Source organism: Pogoniulus pusillus, chromosome Z (genome assembly GCF_015220805.1).
Source record: "Pogoniulus pusillus isolate bPogPus1 chromosome Z, bPogPus1.pri, whole genome shotgun sequence".
Classification (NCBI taxonomy): domain Eukaryota; kingdom Metazoa; phylum Chordata; class Aves; order Piciformes; family Lybiidae; genus Pogoniulus; species Pogoniulus pusillus.
This window is the reverse complement of record NC_087309.1, coordinates 75,259,325-75,276,523: the sequence shown is the minus strand read 5'-3', so window position 1 is coordinate 75,276,523 and position 17,199 is coordinate 75,259,325. Positions and strand designations below refer to the sequence as shown.

The 17,199-nt window shown below is 38.0% G+C and overlaps 1 protein-coding gene across 5 annotated transcripts in view; it reads left to right on the top strand.

Annotated features, from left to right (window-relative positions):
• GKAP1 (G kinase anchoring protein 1) overlaps positions 1-17,199 on the top strand; it is a 32,212-nt gene that overhangs the window by 7,027 nt on the left and 7,986 nt on the right. For all 5 annotated transcript variants that reach the window (XM_064139975.1, XM_064139974.1, XM_064139973.1 and 2 more), the window contains 8 exons: positions 1,629-1,892; positions 4,217-4,360; positions 10,374-10,451; positions 11,420-11,546; positions 12,571-12,593; positions 13,240-13,392; positions 13,801-13,902; positions 16,261-16,324. In XM_064139975.1, the coding sequence (XP_063996045.1) occupies positions 1,680-1,892; positions 4,217-4,360; positions 10,374-10,451; positions 11,420-11,546; positions 12,571-12,593; positions 13,240-13,392; positions 13,801-13,902; positions 16,261-16,324 (904 nt within the window). In that variant the 5' untranslated portion in view covers positions 1,629-1,679. The remainder of the gene's footprint in view (positions 1-1,628; positions 1,893-4,216; positions 4,361-10,373; positions 10,452-11,419; positions 11,547-12,570; positions 12,594-13,239; positions 13,393-13,800; positions 13,903-16,260; positions 16,325-17,199) is intronic.

Sequence of the window (17,199 nt, the reverse complement as noted above, 5' to 3'; positions counted from 1 at the left end):
AGACTGGACATGAGGAAACATTTTTCACAGAGTGGTCAGGCATTGGAATGGGCTGCCCAGGGAGGTGGTTGAGTCACCAACCCTGGATGTGTTTGCAGGTCGTTTGAGGGATATGGTTTAGGGGTGAACGTTGTAGAGTAGGGATATCCATTGGACTTGGTGATCATGAGGGTCTTTTCCAACAGAAATGTTTCTATGATCCTCATGTTCTTCTGTAATAGTAGCTAACAAGCAACACATTTGTAGACCACCTAAGCAGACATTCAACTTAAGTCCACATATGCCAAACTGTTGGGATTCCTTTGAAACAGCTTTCAGAAAAGTGTGTCTTATTTTCACTACACCTCTCTATCATAGTACAATGATATAGCTAGATGTTTTCTATGAAACTAACAGTCGTTGATGAAACAACATCGCTTTGAATCATCACCTAATTCACTAAACTTTGCAAAGAAAAACTGCAGCTAAATTTTTGGCATAAGAGTATTTGGTTAAGTTTTAAACTAGATAAATGATTGTTCCAGTTTGGGCTGTGAGCTCACCCAGTTCTGGAGAACAGAATCGACTGTTACCCATTTTTAGGAGTAAGAATGAGGACACTCTACACTGATTGGAAGTTCAGAGAGAAATTCTGTTTATAAGAGCATATATATATATAAAAGGTAATCAGGGAGAATGAGTAAATAAGTATAAAATCCACTAAGCCCAAACTGGTCTTCTAGAATCCTCCACCCCTTTGACCTCCCAGTCAGCCTCTAAGGCAGGTTGAAACTGATCCCCCCAAGTTGGGCCTACGAGGCCTCAGTGGCCCCCCAAATCCCCCACAGACCATAAAATAAGAGCACATGCTCCTTGGAGAAGTGGAGAAAGACAGGGATGGGAAGGGGAAGAAGTGCAGCTAAGCACTCTCTTTTAAGCTGTGATACTGAAAAGGGAATAGAATAACAATATTACAGTATCTCGGGGTGGGCAGGTCCATCCCCCTGGGATGAGCCTCTGTCCCTGTGGTTTTGTTTAAGGGGGACCTGGGACCCCTCAAACTACTACAATGACTTGTACTTTTGAACTGGGTACACACATTTGTTACACATTGAAGGCATAAATGTGCTTTGCAGTTCTGCCCTGCCCCCAGCCGATACCACATGTGCCTACTATTTGCAAACAGTACCAGCCACAGTGCTAGAGTTTTTCAGCTCACCAGGCTGAAGCCTGTATGCATAGTATCTAGTGACTTCTTTAACAAACCATATGTTTGCCAGGCTTCAAGAATGTAGTCTGGATCAGTTTTAGAGCACTGCTCTATTCCCATTTGTTTTTTAGTTTATTTCCTTTTTCCCCTTCAAATCCTGAAGGTTGACTTCTTTCAGACCCTTAGACTTGTTTTCACAATCAAATGGAAATCTCTCAGGGCCGCATGTGTTAGACTAAAACAACTTTGGTGTTATAGATTATTCTTTTCCTTTGTAGTTCTTGTTTGAATACTTAATGCAACTTTGTGAAAAACAGACATAATACTGAGCATGGGAGGCAAGGTGGTTATTTTTATACTACCCATGCAACTCACAGATGAATTGCTGATTGTTTGGTTGAACACTGTGTTCATTCTTATTTTTGTGCTACTTTTGTAGGATGCCCAGTAACTAAAAAGAAGCCAGCTCAGCTGAATTTCAGATGTGGCAATGGCATCTACTGTAATCAATTCAGTTCCTACCACTGCATCTCGTTTTGCTTTACTGCAAGTTGAAAGTGATACTGATTCAGAGCATGGAAAAGGAAGAAATAGCCGAGGTGCCAGAAAATTTCAGGCCTGTGGGGGAAGATCACCTACAAATGAGAAAAAAAAAAAGAAAAGGAGAAAAAAGAGAGAACAGCAGCAGAGTGAGGCCAATGAGGTAAAGGGATTGTATTTTCAATAGTAAGGTTGTTACATGATGACTGATTTTTTGGTGTCCATGACAAGTCATGGTCAGTTTTTTGTTGGCTTTTTTTTTTTTTAACAAAGGACACTTAGTCACAGAGACTGCATTTTTTAGTTTTGCTGTATTAAGAACTTCTTATATAAAAGTATAAAATTATTCAAATTGAAAGTTTTCAATGAGAATAAATTGCTGGTTTACTTTTTTGACAGCACCTCCTGAATAATTGATTTTTTGGATGAAGGGTGTGACCATTCTTACAAGTGACTGATAGGAAGCAACTTGTTTCCAGAGGTTTGTAGGTAGTCAGAGTTGTGTGTATGGGCAGCCAGAATGTTAAAATTCAAAGGGAGTTTCAAGCTTTGTTTTTGTTTTTGTTTTGTGAGTTTTTTATTTTGTTTGTTTGATTGTTTTGGTTTTGTTTTGTTTTGTTTTGTTTTTTTCTTAATAAGAGGCAGGGCTAATTACTCTGTTTGAAAAGCTTTAAAATCTAATGTCCTAAATTTTAATTTTAAGATTTATCCATTACACCACCTCCTTAATCTATTAAGTTCACAGTCCTACTCACCTCCTTTTATTATTATCTATTTCCTGTTGGTTGTGGGACAGAGAGAACAACAGTGGTGATTTCCTGACACTGTGATTCTTAAACCTCAAATGAAATGAAAATTAAGAATTGGTACTGAAAACATTTTTCCAAGATTCTGGGAACTGGAATTGTAGATTGCTGTGGTTTTGACAACAGATCTAAGATAATCTTACTGCCTAAAACTGTACAAATTTAGCATGTAAAACAAAACTCCCCCAATTAATCTCTTTTTTTTCTTTTAATATCTACTAAATTTATGCTATTTGGAATGTTAGCAGTTGTCGTGATGCAGAGTGGTTTATTTATGGTTTTTCTGTGTTGCTGGTGTTCTTTTTATATTGAAGTTTAAGTTTTCAATAAGCATATCCTGGTGTTTCTGCATGCTGGCTTAACAGCATAAAAACTTTTAATGGCATCAAAATAATGGTGTGCATACACATGCATTGCATGTATTTCCAGAAATTTATGTGTGTGGAAATGCTCTTTAGTCTTGCAGTGATAGAGAGGCAAATAAGAGCTCCTTCTCTGGAGGCTTTCGAAACCTGCCTGAATGCATTCCTGTGCAGACTGCTCTAAGTGATCTTGCTCCTAGCAAGGGGGGTTGGACTTGATGATCTCTGGAGGTCCCTTCTAACCTCTAACATTCAATGATTCTGTGACTGATTTTCTTTACCCCAGCATCTACTGTGTCTGTGACTGTGCACCACTGTAATTATGCTGCACTCAGTCTGTGCTAAGTGTTCTTTGCCAGCACTGTAATCTGAAGAAGTGAGAAGGGGTTAGAGACAGTAGCACAGCAAAAGGTAGTATGGCAAGGGTCTCTTTGGAGGGAAAGGAAAACCGCTGTGAAGTATCTTCTTTATTGTCTGATTTTTATATAGCTTTAAGGTGAGCTGCCATTTTAAGGAGTCATGACAGTTGATAAACACATTCAGGAGGACACTGGTGTTGTACTTTGTTTCTTTTTGTTTCACCTTTCATTTGACAATAGCTTCTTTTCCCCTTCCAAGAGCCTTTATGTTAAGTAAATTCCTTTCTTTAAATTCGTAGTGGATTTTATTGGTGCCTTTATTTTCACTCAACTTAAGGAGGAGAATGCCAGTTTATATTTAAGTTTGAGCAGTGAATCTTTCAAATCCCATATTTGCAGGTTATTTGTTCACTATTAAATTGTACGATTACATAAGGTATGTTTGAGATGACACTCTTGTGTCCATATGGTGCACTGATTAAAAATAATTCTTATTTCAGGTTCCTAGAATGAGACCAGCTTTAGTTTGTAGACAAACTACAATGTCTACATTGTTTTTCCTACCTGAACCTCTAGTTGTGTTTGCTGATGCCAAATATGTGTATAACACCTTTTCTTTGGCATTGTACTTAAGTTATTTGAGTCAGATGTGAGCACAGCATTGCACCTAATCCAGCATGAAATCTGTTCAACAGAGTTATGTTTTTCAGATTCATGGCCTTAATTTCAGTTGAAAAATAACATACATTTTTCTATTAGTTTTTGTTATTTCTTAGTGATCTTTTTCACCCTCAGTTTTCCATCATATTGCGTGCTGTAACCAAAAATGTATTCCAAACTACACAAGGTAAAGCACATGTATGTTTGTTTACACATGTATATGAACGCCTTTTTTTAGTCCATTAGAGCTGTTTCTGTATACTTGTCAGAATTTTCATTAATATTAAAGTTGTTTTTCAGCTCAGAAACCTTGCTTTTAAAAAGATTCCTCAGAAGTCCTCACATGGAGGCTGTCTGTCTCAACATGAACAAAAACTGCATGCTGCAATGCAGAAAGACTCTCAGGAAGAAAATTGGCAAGCATGGAGACAAAGGGATGAGCAGGTACAGCTTTCCACATTTAGCTGTCTTTGAATTTCCTGAAATGTGTTATTCCATGAAGTTTTATGGATAGTAAGAGATGGCTGGAGAGTGTGATGTTTTGGGTGTTACCTGCCCCCCCTCCCCACCCACTTTGGAAAACTACCCATACTAGACTCAGTGGCTCTGGTAATTGAATGAAGCTTTGTATTTACAGCTTAGCACAATATACAAGCAGATATTTACAATATATACAGAAATATACGAGTTGAAAAGTCATACAGAAACACAACTCCCCTCCCTGAAACCTGAGTCCCCAGGAGGGGCTCTCAACCACCCTTCTGCCTTCCTCCCACCCATCTACCTTACCCAAGACTTTGCCTTGTGCTCAAGGTAGCTTGGAGGGTTAGCCACGGGGTTAGGAAGCAGATGGATTAGTCACACAGATGGCAGGTTAGGTTAGAGAGAGAAGTGCAGCCCACAAAGCCCAGAGAGCGACTCTGTTATCTGTATTTATGTTCTTGTTCTTATCCATCTCAGCAAGCCTATGAGTGAAGTAGACATCACCATTGTTTCTTTTTCACAGCCTGTAATCTAATTCTTCTCACCAAAACATACTAGCTAGGCTCAAACTAGCACAAGGAAGGAACAAAATACTGCCACAAAGGAAAGGTTTTGGTGGAAACTCAGACCATTCTGTCAGATGTAGTTAAGAGTTGTTTGCACACCTCCTAGCTGGACTGTGAATACTGGAGTATGGTGAGGAATTTTTATTTGTTGTCCAAATAATAGGAGTACTACCACGGAAGGATAGTGAAACACAGTGGTGGCAGTAAAGCTAGGTATATTCTTGTGGAACAATATATAGATGTACAGTATGGGTCCATAGTAAATTAGGCTTCCTAAGTTGTGTTAGGTATGAAACAACTACTTCCTTTTTAGGTAAAAAAATGTAACTAAAATTCTAGGTACTGACTGTCCTTGAGCACACTAGAGTAGTCCTATTAGCATTAGAACTTCTGCTTTTTATGTTGGAACACATTTTTGGTAGTGTTATTGTTAGTAGGGTTCATGAACACATAAAGAATACTATAGAGAGAAAACAAAGACTGACCGTGTCTGTAGGAAGGTAAATAAAATGTTTTCACTGTTTCTTTTTACCAAAGCTACCACAGCTACCTGTCTATGAAGTTCTCTACAAATTATAACCAGTCACTAGTGGTGTTGCCCAAGGATCAGTGCTGGGCCCAGTCCTGTTCAATATCTTTATTGATGACCTGGACGAGGGGATTGAGTCCAGCATCAGTAAGTTTGCAGGTGACACCACACTAGGAGCAGGTGTTGATCTGTTGGAAGGTAGGAGAGCCCTGCAGAGGGACCTGGACAGGCTGGATGGGTGGGCAGAGGCCAATGGGATGAGATTTAACAAGGCCAAGTGCAGGGTTCTGCACTTTGGCCACAACAACCCCAAGCAGTGCTATAGGCTGGGGATAGAGTGGCTGGAAGGCAGCCAGGAAGAAAGGGACCTGGGGGTTCTGATAGATAGTAAGCTGAAGAGGAGCCAGCAGTGTGCCCAGGTGGCCAAGAGAGCCAATGGCATCCTGGACTGGATCAGGAACAGTGTGGCCAGTAGGACAAGGGAGGTTATTCTTCCCCTGTACTCAGCACTGGTCAGGCCACACCTTGAGTACTGTGTGCAGTTCTGGGCCCCTCAAATCAAGAGAGATGTTGAGGTGCTGGAGCATGTCCAGAGAAGGGCAACAAAGCTGGTGAGGGGCCTGGAACACAAACCCTATGAGGAGAGGTTGAGGGAGCTGGGGTTGTTTAGCCTGCAGAAGGGGAGGCTCAGGTACAACTACCTGAAGGGACATTGTAGCCAGGTGGGGGTTGGCCTCTTCTCCCAGGCAACCAGCAACAGAACAAGGGGACACAGTCTCAAGTTGTGCCAGAGTAGATATAGGCTGGATGTTAGGAGGAAGTTCTTTACAGAGAGAGTGATTGGCATTGGAATGGGCTGCCCAGGGAGGTGGTGGAGTCACCGTCCCTATAGGTGCTCAAGAAAAGACTGGATGAGGCACTTGGTGCCATGGTCTAGTTGACTGGCTAGGGCTGGGTGCTAGGTTGGACTGGATGATCTTGGAGGTCTCTTCCAACCTGGTTGATTCTATGATTCTGTATGAGAGGAGATTGTGGCGAGATGAGTGTTGATTGTTTTCTTGCCAGTAGAGGAAATGGCCTCAGGTCGCATGTGCAGAGGTTTAGATTAGATATTAGAAGAAACTTTTTCATTGACTTGTCCAACCCTGGAGTAGACTCCCCATGGTAGTGGTTGTATCCCCACCCCGAAGGTGTTTAAAAGATGTGTAGATGTAGTACTAATGGAAATGGTTTAGCACCAGAATTGGTGGAGTTATACAGTGGTTGAACTCAATGATCTTAAAGGTCTTTTCTGAGCAGAATGTTTCTGTAATTCTACAAACAGAAATTACAATGAAATGCACTTAATCCAAAACAGTAGAATAATCTTTACATTGAACAAATAAGATAGTTTTCCATCCTTGTGATGTTAGATAGGAAGAGTTACTACAGTTAAAACTAGGCCTTTTTGTTCTTGGATTGAATTTGGCATTTGAAATGCTCCTTTTCATACACCGAAGAATATACTGTGATTTTCCTGCATGGCGTTTTTAAATACGTGAATGTGTGCTGGTTTGAGGCTAATTGGAATATTTTCATGAGAGAAATTAGATCATTCACTGTGAGAAGAAAGTAATAGTGATGTCTGTATTGCCCATTTGTTCGGCTGAGACATATAAAACAAGAAGCCGTAACAAATATAGTCAGTCTCTGCCTGGCTGTTGCCTCTTTCACTATTTCTGCCTGAACCTTCGTAACTCAAACTGATGATTCTTCTTCTAACATCTCTTGCCGACCTTTCACAGCTTTCCCTGCACGTAAAGGGGATTCTGAGATAAGGGAGAGGGTGGAAAGCAGGTGGGAGGTTGATCGGGAGTCCTTCCTGGGCAGTCTGGCTGCTGGGAGGCGTTCTGTATTACTTTTAACTTGTATATTACTGTATGTAGTTGTCGCGAAATGGAGTTTAGGGGAATTTGTGGGGAAAAACATGCGAGGCCAATTTGTAAAAAAGATTAAATGGTTTATTACTAACATGCGAGAAGTCTCCTTCCCCAAACTTATCTATTACTATCCCACGTAGATTCTTGGTTCGCAGTTGCAGATTAAAATACCTCTATGTGTTGTATATACTTTGTTGTAAATTGTGCCAAGCTGTAAAATATAGCTTCCTTAACTTCCAGCTGACTGAGTTAGTCTGGTGAATTCCAAGCCATGTGTTGGAAGGGAGGGAAACTCCCAAACCTGCACAGAATGTTAGGAATTGTTTGCAGTACATCTGGTTTAGGCTAAAATAGCATAGATGAACACATAATCTGTTTCAGTATGGGGTTTTTTGGGTGGTACTTAAAGAAATGTTTTTATACATGGTTTTCTAGATTCCTTTTGAACGTTTTCTATGCACTTGTTGTTCTGGATGTTTGGGCTGTCTTGTGCTTGAAGATGCTCTTCAGAGTATTTAACTCTGCAGAGACTTTTTCAAAACCAATTGCTAATCAGCGACACTAAAAGGAGTTTAAAACTGTTTCATGAAGTCGTTGAACTTCCATGCTAGGATGTTACTTTCTTTTACAGACAAATTTTCAACTTGTGCCTTACTAAAAAGATTAAACTGCTGCTGCTTCTAATTAAGGCATGGCACAGTAAGCCTTATTGATGAAAGACTGACACTTGGATGCTGTCCTTGATTTTTTTTTTTTCCTTAGGTATTGCTAATGCTTTAGCATAGGTGCCTTCTCAGACAGAGTGTAGCCAGATTCATAAATTCCCAGGCTTCCAGGGAAGCTGGCCTAGCAGTGGGCCTAATAGTTGTCTTCAAAATTTCCAGAGCTAACTAACTTCAGAATTACTTTTCAAGGTGTAGACTTGCTCTGCTCGGTACTTGCAGGTTCTTTTATTTTGTGCAGTATTAAGCAATTATTTCAGGTAAAAAATAGTTTTATAGTCTAATTACTGAATGGTGAAGAGTCTTACTGGCATATAGACTGTGAAGTTACTGTAGGATTCCTTCATTTTAGTAGTAACTTTAGAGCAATCACCATCACTGTAACATAGGATAAAAGATCTCTGTCTGTTTTTATGAGTAAAAGCAGCAGCCAAATGCTGTCAAAGTCTTGAGGTTGAAGAACAAACTCTTTTGCAGCACACCTTTATTTTGACCAGTTGCTGTGGTCGCAGTGGACTGAGTATAAAGAATGGAGGTGCAGTGTGGACTGTGAACTTTTTTTTCCCAATAAATCCTGTGCTAACCTTTGCCACAGTTTGCCCTGGCAGGATCACTGTTAGAGTGTATAGTTGATGTTTTGTAAACACAAAATAGTCACACTTGAAACAGTTACAGGTATGACTTTGACACTGTAGGCTTTGAGGCAAATGAACTTCTTAGTTCATAAAAGGCTTAAGCATTGAGGTTTAGACCTCAAAAGTGTCAAAAGGTGGCCTAACCTGCTTTAAATTTAATTTTACCCAGAAACTTGTAAATAAGTGAATATTGAAATCTCATGGCTGGTAAAAGGAATTGCTACTTGTGATTCCTGTAAATGTTTGCTATAGGTTTAAGTATGTAACCTGGAGTTGATGCTGTGAGGGTATTCTTAATAAATTATACATAATCAATAAGATTCCTTTTAAAACCATTTGTTCACTCTTTGTAGGTACTGCCCATATATTAGCACTAGCAGGTACTAGATTAGCTTGATGAGAAAAGGACACAAGTGGAAATGGTGAGGAATTTAGTTTTATTATGGTATATATATTTGTAGATTCTCAAGGAGAGTTACTAAAAGGTTGTGGGTTCCCACTGATTTTTGCAGTAGCCTAACAACAAATTAATCAAGTATTTGTGACCCTGAAATAAATAGTAAGAAACAAGGGCCAGTGTCACACAGAGAACTATGAGATTATTCACTTGGTATGCTTTATTATTTCTAGGTAATGTTACCAACAACATTTTCAGTAATGACTCATATTGTACATAATCTTGTTGTCCAAATTGTCATAACAGTTCCATTTCAGGATATGCATTCAAGGCTACTTTTTTGAAGCAATGAGTTACTTCAAGGTGTATCAATTCTGATAAATTATTATCTGTTGCATTCTGTAAGACTATACTTTTGAGAATCCATGGATAACTGGTTTTAAAAAATTGTGATCTTAAGGTCAATTTCATTAGAAGTAAAAGGTACAAGTATTAAAAACTTGATGCTTTAAGCGTAGCAATGAGTGAAGAAAAGTATGTGCTTTGGAGTAGGTCTGAAAAGGCAGATCTGTTAATTAAGCTGTCTAGTTGGTCTGAGCATAAGGACTCAGCTGATGCAGTGCTGATGGCAGTGTTCCTGTTGTGGTGTTTGTGGTTCTTTTTTCCTAATAGCTCACTTTTACAAAGCTTCAAATTTTCTTTGTATCTCCTAAGAAAATTTGAATACTTAATTTTCTCAAAAAAAAAAAAAAAAAGTCTTGAAGTAATTCAGGTTTTCTTAGTTCTGCTTTCCTTTAAAAACGCAGATGTGTTTAACTTATCTTTTTTGTGTAGTGGATAATTGTTTAGACTTTCTGATGGTCTACAATGATCATTTTGATCCTTTAATATTGTCTGGTTTTCAGACTGAAAAAAAAATACTTTAAAGAAATATCATGTAAAATTGGTGACTATTACATAGGGATGTATACAACATAGTGTATGCTTATGTGTATCACAAAGTTTAGTGAAGCAACATATTTTGTTACTTTCAGTACAAAGTTGTATTAGCTGTTAATAATCCCCATGTCACAGAAATGAAACAGCTTTTTGGCGATTGTAGTGATAATGCCTATTGAAACCGAAATTTTAGGATAGTCTTAGTGGTTTTGTCTGTCTTTTTTTAAAAACCTGGTCATATGAAAAATATTCATTTTGTTTCTTCAGCTGACATCTGAAATGTTTGAAGCTGATCTTGAAAAAGCACTGCTGCTAAGCAAACTGGAATATGAAGAGCACAAAAAGGTATATGAAGGATTAAAAGGTTTTCAAAAAAGTATCTACATGTACCATTTTTTTCATGTAAATTGTTTGCTTCCATTGTTCAGACACTTTAAGTGTTCAGAGTTATTGCTGAATCATCTGCATTTTTGCTAACATCTTTACCCTGGTTTGAGTGTAAATACTTTAGTCCTAACAAGATGCCTACATTTACTTAGCTGGTGAGAATGCTGTTTTCTGAGTGGCGTAGTAGCACAGCATTCTTTTGTAGACTCTTCAAGAATTACCTGTGAATAATTAAAAATGTATATTTGAAATACGAGTCAACTGAGCAAGTCTTGTTTCTATGGAAAGCACTTTGTTTTCTATCTAACAGGTTTTTTTCTTAAGATCATTTAACACTTATTTTAAATCTTAATTAAACTATTAGTTGGTATTTAAGACTATTTTGACAACTATGATAGTGATGATTTGCTAAGAATATTGATGTAGATGTGTGGAGAGGTGGGACTGTAGTTCAAGTGGCTGTTGTGTACCAAGCTGTCTGATTTCATTTGGTGGAACACTGCTTCACTCTAATAGCTCTCTGATTTCTGCTCAGTAAGTAAGCATGTTTTCAGAATAAAAAAAAAAGTCTACTACACTTCTGATTTTAAAAGAAATTCCTAGCCTGTGTTGTGTAACACTTTGTGCCTTTTACTAGTGTATATTCTTAGGTTACAAGATTGTCTGTAAAATTTGATGAAGTACTGGGCTGATCATTCAGTGTGTAGTGAAGGGCAATGCTTTATTTTGGAGAACTGAATGGATGCTCAATCGCTGGTAGGTCTTGAACTCTTTAAACCAATCTGAAGGATGCAAGTTGCCATTCAGGCTACCATCTCCTTCAGTACACTGTCACTGGCTTTGGGGTTTATTTAATTTATTAAAGCTTTAGGAAAAAATATTTAGGTATTGAAGAAAATTATACCAGTGGGACTTTATTCTTCTAGGAATATGAAAATGGTGAAAATACTCCACCTCAGCCCAAGTCTGTGAGTAAGAAAGAGAAAAAGAACCAAGGAAAAGACAAACCTCTCACTGTGTCTCTGAAAGACTTTCAGTCAGACAGTAATACAGGTATGCCTTACACGTGCCACATGAGCTGTTTCACTTGGAGTTTTCGTAGTGTGTATGCTAACAGCAAAATGCCCTTCTGCCTGTTCACTAATACTATTAATGCTAAAGGGTTGCAGTTTATGTGTCCTACTGAGTCTGGGAACTAAATGTTCATTATGTAACAGTGGGCTAGTTAAATTAGCACAGGAGAAAAACAGGTTAAGGAGAAGATGCTTTTGTGTGGTATTCCTGGCATGGGTGGTGGACTCAAACGCAGTTGGTAGGATTCTCTTTTTTCTTTTTTTTTTTTTTTTTTTTTGTTAATCTAAGTGGGGATTTTGTCTTACTAAGCTTTTATTCCTCAGGTAACAGAGTTTCTCTTGTTTCCTGAGTAATACCAAATCATGGTTATGGCTTTTATCATGATGTGTACATATTTAAATACCTTTTGCTTATAAGCATTATCTTTGTGTTTAAAATGTGTTTCTCTGTGATCATAGAGCCAAGATTCTGAATTTTTTGAAGAAATCAAGATAAATGTTATAAAAGAGTGACTCTAAGGGTTTTAACTAAACTATAGAATATTTATTAAAGTCATTGTTTCCAAATAATGTGACTAGAGGAAAAGATAGAAAGCACAGCAGTCTGGAAGGCTTTCAGCTGTACAGCGAGATACATGCTGAATGAGCCTAAATAGACTTAAAGAGAAGAAAACCAACACATTCCTTAAGTGTATGTACCCAGGACGCTGCTTTCCATATTTAACTGAATCAACTGCATATAGGATGCAGCTTTTTATTATGTAGTCTAAAAGATCTGGGGAAAGAGGGAAATATGGAGATTCATGTAACATACAGTTTATAATCTTGGCTTCTGCTGCTTTAGTAATGACTTTTGTGTTGTGACTTTGAGAGGAGAGTTAATTTTTGAAAACTCAAGATATATGGGGTTTTCCCCACCTTTTAAAAAGTGTCTTGTTTCAGTAACAAGCTGTACAAGGTCTGATCTACTTATATTGATGTAACTTTTTTTCTGTTCTTTTCAGATAACCTTGCTAAAAAAAATGATGTAAGTCTTTTTCAAAGTAGTGTAATGAAACCCCAAACTTTTATGTTTAGAAAGCAATTCCTTGGTGACTTTCTGTAGCGATAGTCAGTCATACATTTTGAAAGTGATTGACTTTCATTTGGAAAACTTTTACAGATGCAGATTTAAGAGATGTATGCCTGCAGTTCTTGCCCCCTTATAACTTAATACTGACATTATTAGCTCTATCTCATGCTGCTTTAGTTTTCGGATAGTCATTGATTCAAGTTGCATGTTAACAAATTGTAGTACAGAAAGAGAAGCAAATTAGATAAGAAAGTATTACGATGTCACAATGTCATTGTCATGTCCACAAACACTACAACTTGGAAGGGAAAATAGCAAACAGTGAAATAAAACCTAAGTTAGTGTAATTGTAGTCCAAAATTAGAATTTCAACTTCACCTTTTTTTGTAATCTCATCATCAGCTAAAAGTTGTTAGTTAATTTCTAAGCTCTTCAGCTGGTATGTTGACTAGTGGGAAGTACCAATATTCCCACAGTGTACAACATAAACCAAATGTCATGATTTTCCAGGGCTGAAGCTATTCTTTCAAGTGTGTTGATTTCTATGTCAGTATTAACTTGTATGGAAAGAGAGATATGTTACATTACTTATTTTTTATAGGATCTGAACTCTACCCAGCCTTCATTGCATGATGGAAGATTTTTCAACAGGCTGGAAGATGATGTTCACAGGATACTTGAAGTAGAGAAAAGGAGAGTCCAGCTCACGGATCACAGTGATACAGATAATGGCACATCTCATGAACACAACCAGGCACGTAAAACAGTTGTCCTTCTGAAATGAAGGACATTGGCCTAACAAAGCTTATTCAGTGATCAGAAGGGAGCAGCCAAGTGGAAGAAAGCACAAATGAGAAGCATGGTAATCTAAAAGAATTTTGAAAAGCCACATCACTGTAATATTTTCCTTGTTTGTCTGAAGAGGTTGGTTTTCTGTTTGTTTGTTTGGTTTTTGACACAAAACACAAGCAATTGAAAAAATTCTTGCTCCACAGAAAATGCCAATATTACTATTGCATTTCTTATTCTCTTGGTATGTAGTCAAATACAGCTTTTTAGATTTGATCAAAAATCTTCCTGTCTAACAAATATAAAAGTTGCCTTTCCCAAGAATCAAACTTACTTTATTAAATTAAGTAGTGTTTTTTTTTCTTGCTTATAGGAGAGCATTTTGAAAGATGGACAGACAGAACGACTAAAGCTTGAGCTTGAAAAGAAAGATGCAGAAATTGAGCAACTGAAAAATACAATAACTCAGTGGGAGGTATGTAGGTCATAGTGCTTTCAACTAGTAAGCAGAATTTAAATTATGTATTTAAACATGGTGTTTACTAAAATATGAGCAGTCGGTAGTGATACTCTAGACTGGGCACAGATTACGTATTTACAAAGAAAATTATTCCTTCAGTACCACATGAAGCTGGTAAGTTAAGTTAAACATCTAAAAATAATCAAAATAATAAAGAGACAGTATCTAGAAATTAATGATATGCCAGATATGAAACTTACTTCTTGTTTTCTGGCATTGCTATTGTCACGGTCAATAAAACAAAAACTTACATCTAAGACCAGGCAAGATCTTGACCTTGGAAGTTAGCTCCACTTTGAGCGGGAAGTTGGATTTCGAGTCTTTTTCAATCTTTTTTTTTTTTTTTACTCTGACTTTCTTGCCTTTAAGAAAACCATTGGGATTTTTGTAGATTCAGTCCAATAGCTGACGTGGTTAAAGGTTTCTGTAAAGCTGCAGTGTAATAAGTAGAGTCCTGTGTTCTGTTCTATCTTTTCCTGTTACATACAGGGAGGTCAGATGCACCATGTACTAGAACACACCAAGGAAAAACATTGTTCATTAATAATTACATGATACTGCTACATAACAGAGTAGCTAGGGAAAATGTCTGTGCATCCCTGTTTTCAGTCCATGTTAGTATTGTCTGCATGCTCCCTAGAGCAAAGTGGGAAAACTTGCATGGGGAACTGGCAGTATAACAAACTACAGTAAGGCAGTGTAGAATTATTTTGAATTATTTTATGACCTTTTTTATTCATTGCTTAAGACTGGACAGATTGGGAGTTTTCTGAGGCTTAAAAGAAGCTTTTACTGTCAGTCAAAGACGTGAACTTTGTCAACAGCTGTTTTCACTTCATACTGAAGTTGCAATCCTCAAGTGAAAGTTTAAAGGCATTCGTATTTACCCCCATATGCACTTGATCACCTTTGATAGAATAAATATGAGGCATAATGATGCCTGTGAGGTGATGGATGATGATAGAGCTGTTCATTTTAATTTTATTAACTTATCCAGAGACCTTGATACAGCTTTAGGCAGCCATAATGGGTAAGTTAATTATCCTGAAGGAGTGGGTGTGATACTCAGTGGAAGATGGTAGCTTTGTTACAAAAAATTGTCTGATTTTAAACTTTTTTCAAGTGCCTACAAGAACAAACTGTACTGTGTTCAGTTCTGGGCCCCCCAGTTTAGGAAGGACACTGAGATGCTTGAGCGTGTCCAGAGAAGGGCGACGAGGCTGGTGAGAGGCCTCGAGCACAAGCCCTACGAGGAGAGGCTGAGGGAGCTGGGATTGTTTAGCCTGGAGAAGAGGAGGCTCAGGGGAGACCTTATTACTGTCTACAACTACCTGAAGGGTGGTTGTGGCGAGGGGGAGGTTGCTCTCTTCTCTCAGGTGGCCAGCGCCAGAACGAGAGGACACAGCCTCAGGCTGCGCCAGGGGAGATTTAGGCTGGAGGTGAGGAGAAAGTTCTTCACTGAGAGAGTCATTGGACACTGGAATGGGCTGCCAGGGGAGGTGGTGAAGTCGCCGCCCCTGGGGCTGTTCAAGGCAAGGTTGGACGTGGCGCTTGGTGCCATGGTCTAGCCTTGAGCTCTGTGGTGAAGGGTTGGACTTGATGATCTGTGAGGTCTCTTCCAACCCTGATGATGCTGTGATACTGTGAAACAACCTGTAACAGAAAAATAAGTTTACAGCTAAGATACATAGCTAGAACTCAGATTTGTAGCCAGTTAAGGAAAAGCCTTAAGAGTGGTACCAGAAGGACTGGAAAAAACAGCAACAAGTATTTATGAGTAGTAGACTGTGAACAGATGAAGAGGAAAGAAACTAATGTAGTAACAATAACTGCTGAATAAAATAATCTGTAGACCAGTGGAGTCTTGTCCTTGCCAAGTAATATAGCAAATTATATTATCTCAGTATCTAGAATGCTCATTATAACTGCTGTAATATTCCAAGGAGAAACCACAGAACCCTTGATGCAACAGGCTTATGTGCTTCAGGCAGACCTGAATGGTAGTTCCTGCGCTACAAAACTTCCTTATTTTAGCTTGCTGTAAGCCTTATGCTTTCCTTTTTTTCTGGACTTTCAGTTACATATTTTCAGTAGATACTTACTCTCATTTACTCTGCTGTACTGGTGTGTATTTCAAACTTTTGCAGTGGTTCAAGTAGATGTAGATTATCTGAAAATGTCTTTTCCAACCTATGTGATTGGATTTCTCTGGAAAAGACGTTATTTTAAACTCTAGGTCTGACTCCTTGTCGTGCTTAGTTTATGGGATACTTTTTTTAGTATGCATGTACTAATTCAATCTCTGTCATACAGGCAAAGTATAAAGAAGTGAAAACAAGAAATGCACAGCTTTTGAAGATGATGCAAGAAGGTGAAAGTAAGTAAGAGTTCTATCAGAAAATGTGAATGTTCTTTTAAAACATGGAAGGAACTTTGAAAGCAGCTTTTAAAAAATTACTAGACCCAGAGGCAGCTATAAAGAACCAAGGAGCTTTTAATTTGCAGTGACTCCAATGAACTATGAGATTTGGTGGACCACACAGTACTGCATTTTCTGTTATAAGAAATAATCTGTGGAATGTCAAGCTCATTCTGTGAAATACAAAGTGTTTCAATTATAGTTTAGGTACATAGACCCTTCCAGTTAGATTTTCTTTCGCTTGTGACAGCAGTTTTGTGGAGTGAGTTCATCGTTGTATCTGTTTAGATATGCTTGATGAAAATGTTCAGTTCTTCCAGCTTTGCTTTAAACTGCTGCAAGCATCATTCTAAACGTAAGCCTTTTGCCACACAGTGAATAGGGATAAACCCATGGGATTATAATGCACAAATGTGATAATTTTCTTCTCGCATAATGTTACTCAGTTTGCTGTCGAATCTGGGGGAAAATTACATATATATGCTCATATATATTAAAGTATCCTAGTATCTTTATAGCTGTTATGTGTAGCTAACCTTTAATTTTCCTGATGTTGCTTGATCATTTTTGTTTTGAGCTTGTGATGCTACCCACACGAATTTTGTAACAAAATGGCCTTTTCTTTTCAATTTCTTAATTTAGATGTTAAATTTAATTTCTTCTCCAGCCTAAGCTTGCACCTAAAAAAAGAGCTCAATTATTTTCTTTCTAAGTAGGTTTACGAAAAACTGCCTAATGTAGTTTAAATGTTTATCATGGGGTTGATCATTGCAGACTTTAACTTGGAACTTCAGTACTTGAAGTCACTGTCTAAGCCAACATGAAATACTTCC